The sequence below is a fragment of the Hyla sarda genome, chromosome 2 (assembly GCF_029499605.1).
Source record: "Hyla sarda isolate aHylSar1 chromosome 2, aHylSar1.hap1, whole genome shotgun sequence".
NCBI classification, from domain to species: domain Eukaryota; kingdom Metazoa; phylum Chordata; class Amphibia; order Anura; family Hylidae; genus Hyla; species Hyla sarda.
Genome location: NC_079190.1, coordinates 105,171,568 through 105,178,452, shown reverse-complemented (window position 1 = coordinate 105,178,452; position 6,885 = coordinate 105,171,568). Strand labels below are relative to the sequence as shown.

At 40.6% G+C, this 6,885-nt stretch overlaps 1 protein-coding gene across 2 annotated transcripts in view; it reads right to left on the bottom strand.

Annotated features, from left to right (window-relative positions):
• Positions 1-1,428: 1,428 nt before the first annotated feature.
• The window catches only part of TESPA1 (thymocyte expressed, positive selection associated 1), a 91,052-nt gene continuing 85,595 nt past the window's right edge, over positions 1,429-6,885 (bottom strand). For both annotated transcript variants that reach the window (XM_056562770.1, XM_056562769.1), the window contains exons 8-9: positions 5,829-6,037; positions 1,429-2,165 (exon numbers count right to left, since the gene is read on the bottom strand). In XM_056562770.1, coding sequence (XP_056418745.1) covers positions 2,002-2,165; positions 5,829-6,037 — 373 coding nt within the window. In that variant the 3' untranslated portion in view covers positions 1,429-2,001. The remainder of the gene's footprint in view (positions 2,166-5,828; positions 6,038-6,885) is intronic.

Here is a 6,885-nt window from a genome sequence, read left to right as displayed (position 1 = left end):
ATGCTAAGGGCAGCATGGTGGCTCAGTGGTTAAGGACAACAATAAATGAAGCGTTATTATTATTATAATAACGTCAGCAGAGAGAACTGTGCTCGCGATGTCATCAGAGAGCATTCCAAAAAGAAAAGAATTTCCTCTGTAGTATTCAGCTGCTAATAAGTATAGGAAGGATTAAGATTTTTTAATAGAAGTCATTTACAAATATGTTTAACTTTATGCCACCAGTTGATTTAAAAGAAACAAGTTTTCACCGGAGTACCCCTTTAAGGAAGCTGATGTTCTCTCAGGGATGGTTCACATATAGGCCAAAAGGCAACTAATCTGCTACAAGTATATAAAACTATTATCAGAAAGTGATCCAATTTTTTGTTAATTTTTTTTAAACATTTAAAATATTTTCCTCTTAAAATACAAAGAAAATAAAACAAACAAAAAATAAACAGCAAAACCCTTAACTGCACTCTTCCTAATATAAATTCTGAGAAAAAAAATAAATAAATAAATAACTAAAAAAAAGAAAACATTTACTTGTTGGTCACTAAATGTCAGTACAACAGGAATAAAATTAGACTTTTTGTTTGGCATATATCCTGGGAAAGCCACCTGCATGGGCAGCAAAACATAATTCCCAAAGTATGCAGCTATGTACCATATAGGTGTATAAATCATGGGTGAAAAGTAGACATACAATGCTTTGCAGAGGATCCTGCTGCCCTAAAGAGCACAGCCAATTCTCTATGCTTTTCAATACAGCTATAAAACAATGTCAGAAGTAGGACCAGTTTTAGACTGTTGCCCTGGGCAAAAAGTGGGGCCCATCAGTCGAGCAATTAAATCACCATAAGGTGATTTTAGTACTTACCTGCCAGAACTGGGTATTTCCTGTTGGATTTTGTTTTCTAAACTACACATCCCGAAGTTCCATGCTTGAAAGTTTGAGGTCACTTTCCTTCCTCCCACACATCAGCCACCCCACCCATTGAAACACAGTGTTTAATAACTAGAGGGCCTACAGCTGTTGCAAAATTGAAGCAGGACAGGCTCCCTCTGATCACCTGACTAGTGATGTCAGGTCTCGACGCCCTGCAACCTGGGAAATCCCGAGACGTGAGTCATTTTGTATGCTGTTAAAAATAAATATTGGGGTGATATTCACAGAAGAATTGTGAGATCACCGTCACACACAGGTACAGACACTATATTATGAACTACACTAACTTTACAGCCCCTGTAGTATAGTCAAATAAAAAAAATCCTTGAAAGATCTCTGTATCCTGCTCCCTAAATTGTGCTGCATTCCCATCAGTGGTGACAGGACATCTTTTCCCAAAACTTTCCACTGGGAACAGTTTTCCTGGTTTCCTCTTCTGAGATCTGTCTTGTGATACAGAATAAACAGCACTCGGTTACTGATACCACTACCATGTGAATACGGCCTAAGATCCCACAGAAGAGAAATGTATCAAAGACCATAATCTAAGAACTATAGTGATTATTTTAGTTAATTTGTGAAATAAATCAGACTCTAAAACGCCTTTATTCTGGCCATGTTAGAGCGTTATCCCAAGATTAAAACTAATCACTAATCAACCGAACTGGTAATAGTGTATATATCTGATTATTGGGGTCTGACCACTGGCTGTGCCATGCCATGCCCCGCACGCACTTATATAAACACGCGCAGTTATCAAGGCATAGTAGGGGTTGTAGAGTCCCTACAAGTTGAACTCCACTGATAATACATAATTATTAGTTTACACATAAAGAAATATATGGATCATGTCTCTGCTGGTCTTTTCTCCACCTATCATTACATCAGACCTTTTAATTCTTTGAAGGCTTTAGAACATATTTCTTGTAAATAAATAAGAAACGTCTCTAGTTTGCAGTGTATCTCAGTAGTCAGCAGACCAAATTGCCTTTTACAGTCTATGACTACACTCTGTGATACTGTAGTGCTCAGGCCTCCAGAAAATACATGTATCCGACGCTTTCTTGTTCTCAGTTCAGTAGGAAAGATGATAGCAAGTTTCTTTTACTTGACATATACTCATGTAAAGGTAATTCTGTCCAATGTCCTTGGTTGCTTTCCTTTTTTTCTGGAGTCCTTATGTAAGAGTATGAATTATGAATTGGATTTAGTTTGTCATTTAGTAATCCATGATCTAAAAAGACATGTAAAAAAATATTGTAAGAGAAAAATGTAGGTAGAGGCCTAATAGAATAACAATGTGCCTGATGGCTTATAAAAAGTGCTGCAAAATTAGAAATACAGCATCCACACACATACATGAGCATGCTGCCAACACATATACAGTCTAGCCCTTCCTTATATACAGTACCTGTCTTAAAACTATAACTCAACAGATACTATGTTTGGAGTGAACTCAAATAAAGGTGTACTCCTGAGGAGAAACAAAAGGGGATATTATTAAGCTTTTTACACTGCTTTTTGGTGTAAATTTGTTGAAGATTTGTCGCATATTTTTGACTAAAATGACTTAGGTACACATTTTTACTTGTTCACTTTGCAGTGATTTGTGAAATGCAACTTTTTCATTCAAAAATTGCAGCTTTGTCCCATAGCCCTCAATTACACCACAAATATAAACCAATCCATACATGGCTTACAAAACTTGACAGCAGGTTCAAAAAGTTGAACAAAAGTCTTAGAAAAGTCACAGAGAAGGAATTATAAAATATGGTGTAAGTTAGGATAGGGATGAGCGAATCGAATCTGATGAATCCGTATTCATTACGAATTTCAGGAAAAATTTGATTCGTAATGAATGCGAATATCGCCGTGATTCGATTGTGCGAATTGTTTCATTAAACTCCATTTAGTGCAGTCCAGGCTCCAGGGGCCGGGCATCTAAAATGGCAGATCCATATGAGAAGACATGGGGCAAGGAATCATGGGAAGGTGGGAACAAGGGTCGGCGGGATGACCTGAATCACATGCAGCCTATCAGCCTATATAATGCAGCCATTTTGCGGCCATCCACATTAGTATTCTATTACAGAGAGAGAGGGACAGACAGTAGTGTGTGTTGCGCAGAAAAACATTTTTACAGCAGCGATTCACTTCCCGGTCACATTAGCGTTCTATAGCAGAGAAGCACAGAGAGCAGTGTGAGTTGCACAGAAACGCTTTTTTACAGCAGTACTTAACCTCAAGCCCAAATCCAGACTAGAAGCACTGATAGGGAAGGGAGTGAAATTGAGAGAGAGTGCAATTTTGGGTGTAGCACACTGCAGTGTGCTGCAGCACTTGTGTACAACAACTGAAAAGCTAATAGTAGCCAGCCAGTGTGAGCAGAGCACTAAAAGTGTATTGTCCTCTATAAGGGTACGTTCAGATGAGCGGATTTACAGCGTATTTTACACTGCAGATCCGCCGCTGAAGGACCTCTGTATGGTGCCTTTACATGTGCCTGCTCGGAGCAGCAATATGCCGCTACGTGCAGACACACTGAAGCGATGTGCGATTCGCCGTGCATGCGCGTTGTACTCGCACACATCATGGCCGCTCCCCGTGCTCAATGAGCTAGGCCGAGAGCTGCCGCGATGTGCGAGTATACTCTGCATATGCACGGCGACTCACACATCGCAGTGTGTCTGCTTATAGCGGCATATTGCCGCTCTGAGCAGGCACATGTAAAGGCAGCATATAAAGGTCCTTCAGCGTTGGATCTGCAGAGAAATACACGTGGAAAACCCGCTCGTCTGAACGTACCCTTAAGTGTAACCTGTGTGTACATCTAAGTGGTGTACCATTTTTTTCCTTTTTTCCCTGTCTTAAGGGCCTAGATAAGGTGAAAGGCCAGCCAAAAGTACACACCTGCTGGTGCTGTAGGAAAACACTGTTTTGGGCTTACTGGATCGCATTGTCTTCCCCTCATAAGTGAATACCACATACATACATCTAAGTGGTGTACCATTTTGTTCCTGTTAAAGTCTTAAGGGCCTAGATACTGTGAATAGCCAGGAAAAAGTACACACTTGCTGGTGTTGTAGACAAATACTGTTTTAAGCGTAAAGGAGCGCATTGTCCTCCCCTCATAAGTGCATACCACATACGTACATCTAAGTGGTGTACCATTTTGTTCCTGTTAAAGTCTTAAGGGCCTCGATACTGTGAAAGGCCTGCCAAAAAGTATACACCTGCTGGTGTTGTAGTCAAATACTGTTTTAAGCGTACTGTAGCTCATTGTACTCCCTTCATAAGTGCATACAACATACGTACATCTAAGTGTGTACCACTTTGTTCCTGTTAAAGTCTTAAGGGCCTAGATACAGTGAAAGGCCAGCCAAAAGTACACACCTGCTGGTGTTGTAGACAAATACTGTTTTAAGTGTAGTGGAGCGTATTGTACTCCCCTTATATATGCACTAAGTATGTCAGGTAGAGAAGTGCCAGGAAATGCACAAAGGAGTGGAAGAGGCCTAAATTCATCAGGCAGAGGTCGCAGAAGACTAGAGGTGAGTGACAGCAGGAGTCACAGCGAGAGGCCTGAGCTCCCAGTATCAGCTAGCAGTCGAATCTACTGATGCCACCTCCATGCTCTGTCATTGTGCTGCTCTGCGACAGTGATTCTAATAGCGACGCCTCTAATCTGCATGTCATACTGAATAACAGTATTATTTAACTAACCCAGCACACACCCTATGCGTGTTACAGCAAGACAATGTGTTCTACACCTTTTTGAGGCTCTCTGTAGGCTAGAAATAGGCGTTTTTAATACAGATTTGCCGCAAATAAATTCGGACCGAGCCAAATTTTTACAGAAAATTCATTGAATAGACCAAATCTAATTTTTCATTTCTAGTAGTGAAGTAAAATTTTGCCAAAATGTGTCCCTGCCCCATATTTATCACAGCCATGTTTATGTACACTCCAACTAACCAAAACCTGTGTATAACATGAGTGCACCTTCACTGACTTTGAAAAATATCCAACATGTAATAAGGATAAATTATGTCATATGTACGCTAATTCATTTGTTGAAAAATATGAATTACATGGGTTTAAAGAATTGTTAAAGACAAATTGAATGTCAGAACCTATAGGGCTAAAAGGTTCTGACAGGTTATTTGTTGTTACTTGTTGCTGGGTCATGCCCAGCTGTCTGGACTGGTCAGCTAACCTTTATTGGAGCACCTGTTATAGCTCCATATAAACTGGCAGTATACTCTCAATCCTTGCCTGCTATAGAGCTATGTGTACTCCTTGCTAGCATGTATATTGTATCTGTTATATCTGGCATTTTGACCCTTTGGCTCCGATCTCTGACTCGTCTCCTGGCTTTGCAAATTGGCTTATCTGTAACTTCTTGGTACTGAATTGGACTGTGGATAGCGACTTATTGTGGGTATGCTTAGTTATACTTCTGTTGGTCTGAGTGATTCCATTCTGCGTCCATACCTCTGTCTGCATTATAGTTTATAATTTTGACTGGACTTTGGACAGCGACTTATTGTGTGTATGTTTAGTTATACTTCTTTTAGTCTGAGTGATTCCATTATGTGTCCTGACCTCCGTCTACATTATAGTTTATTATTTTGGCTTGACTGGCCTCACTTATTGTAAGTAGGGACCATCACCACACTTACGTACCCGCTAACAAGGGTGGGTATGTAAGGAGGCAGGGATAGGGGGAGTGGGTGAGAATAGTGTGCACTCTTTCCTTGCCCAGACATGACAGTAAAGGAGCATGAAAGGGGAGGGATAACCATAGACCTCTCAAGCACATAAGCAACTTCTACCTCTGCATCCCTTATAACTACATACCTAGGGCAAAAGGTACTATTTTTAAAATGTAGGTTACCTGCTGGTATGTAGCTGGAGTCTCCTCTCTTTATTCTATGTAAAAGGGACTTAAAATACATTGAGAGATTGATGCCTTCTGCTTTAGAAGGGATCAGGAAAAACCTGGAAGGTATTTCATACATAGAACAATTTTTTTCACAGGCAAATCCCAGATTATAAAGGATGGTCTCTGCATCTGCTTGACACAGGGTGAGGACCTCTGAGATACTGGAGAAATGAAAGACATGGAGACATTAAGTAATTGTACAGTATGTCCTGTAAAAGTCATTCATTACTTTTAGTTAAATGGTCAAAATTATTTCAAACAACTTCCCTCCATGTGATAGTCTATATTATTTCTAAAATATTTCTAGATCACTTTCTTACATATTTGTAGGCTACCATGGTGTCGCCCTTCCCTGTAATCTGCTGTCCACGGCTTTTTTCCCCGGTGAAATCCATCTCTATTAGCAAATCATAATGGAACGCAGGATGTGGGGGTGGGGCTTAACTTGTGCTATGTGCAGGAGACAAAAAGAGGCCCTTGGCTGTGTACCTGCAAGCTGAACCAATCTACCTGTTGAAGATAACCCATACTGATCATGGCTATCTTTCATCTATTACCACCCATAAAGCTCAGGGTACTGTCCTTTGTGTAAATACTAATGTACCTACTGCTGTAAGTCCACAGTGTTGCAGTGTAATCTTCCCCTGCCCCTTAGCTTGTCGGCAGCACCAGCATCAGTTCAGTGCTTAGTTCAACCCTTTCTTTGCTGTGCTGGTGTCTTTTCTTTCATTTATGCCCACATAGCACATTTGGACCCCAGTGCATCAATAACCTACTTTCCCTATACAAGCCACCCATAGTGGTGTACTGTGCTAACCAACAGCCCAGCACAGTGCCAAAATGTTTATTCCAGTGCACTTTTTAATGGCATAGGAGACAGAGTTTCTCTGCTGTGATTGGCCAGAGAAGCTACAGAAAAAACTATGTAGTACCGGCAAAACAGACCAGTTCTGGTCCCACCCACTGAAATGAAGAGAATGAGAAATAGCTTTGCACCATGGAGGTGAGG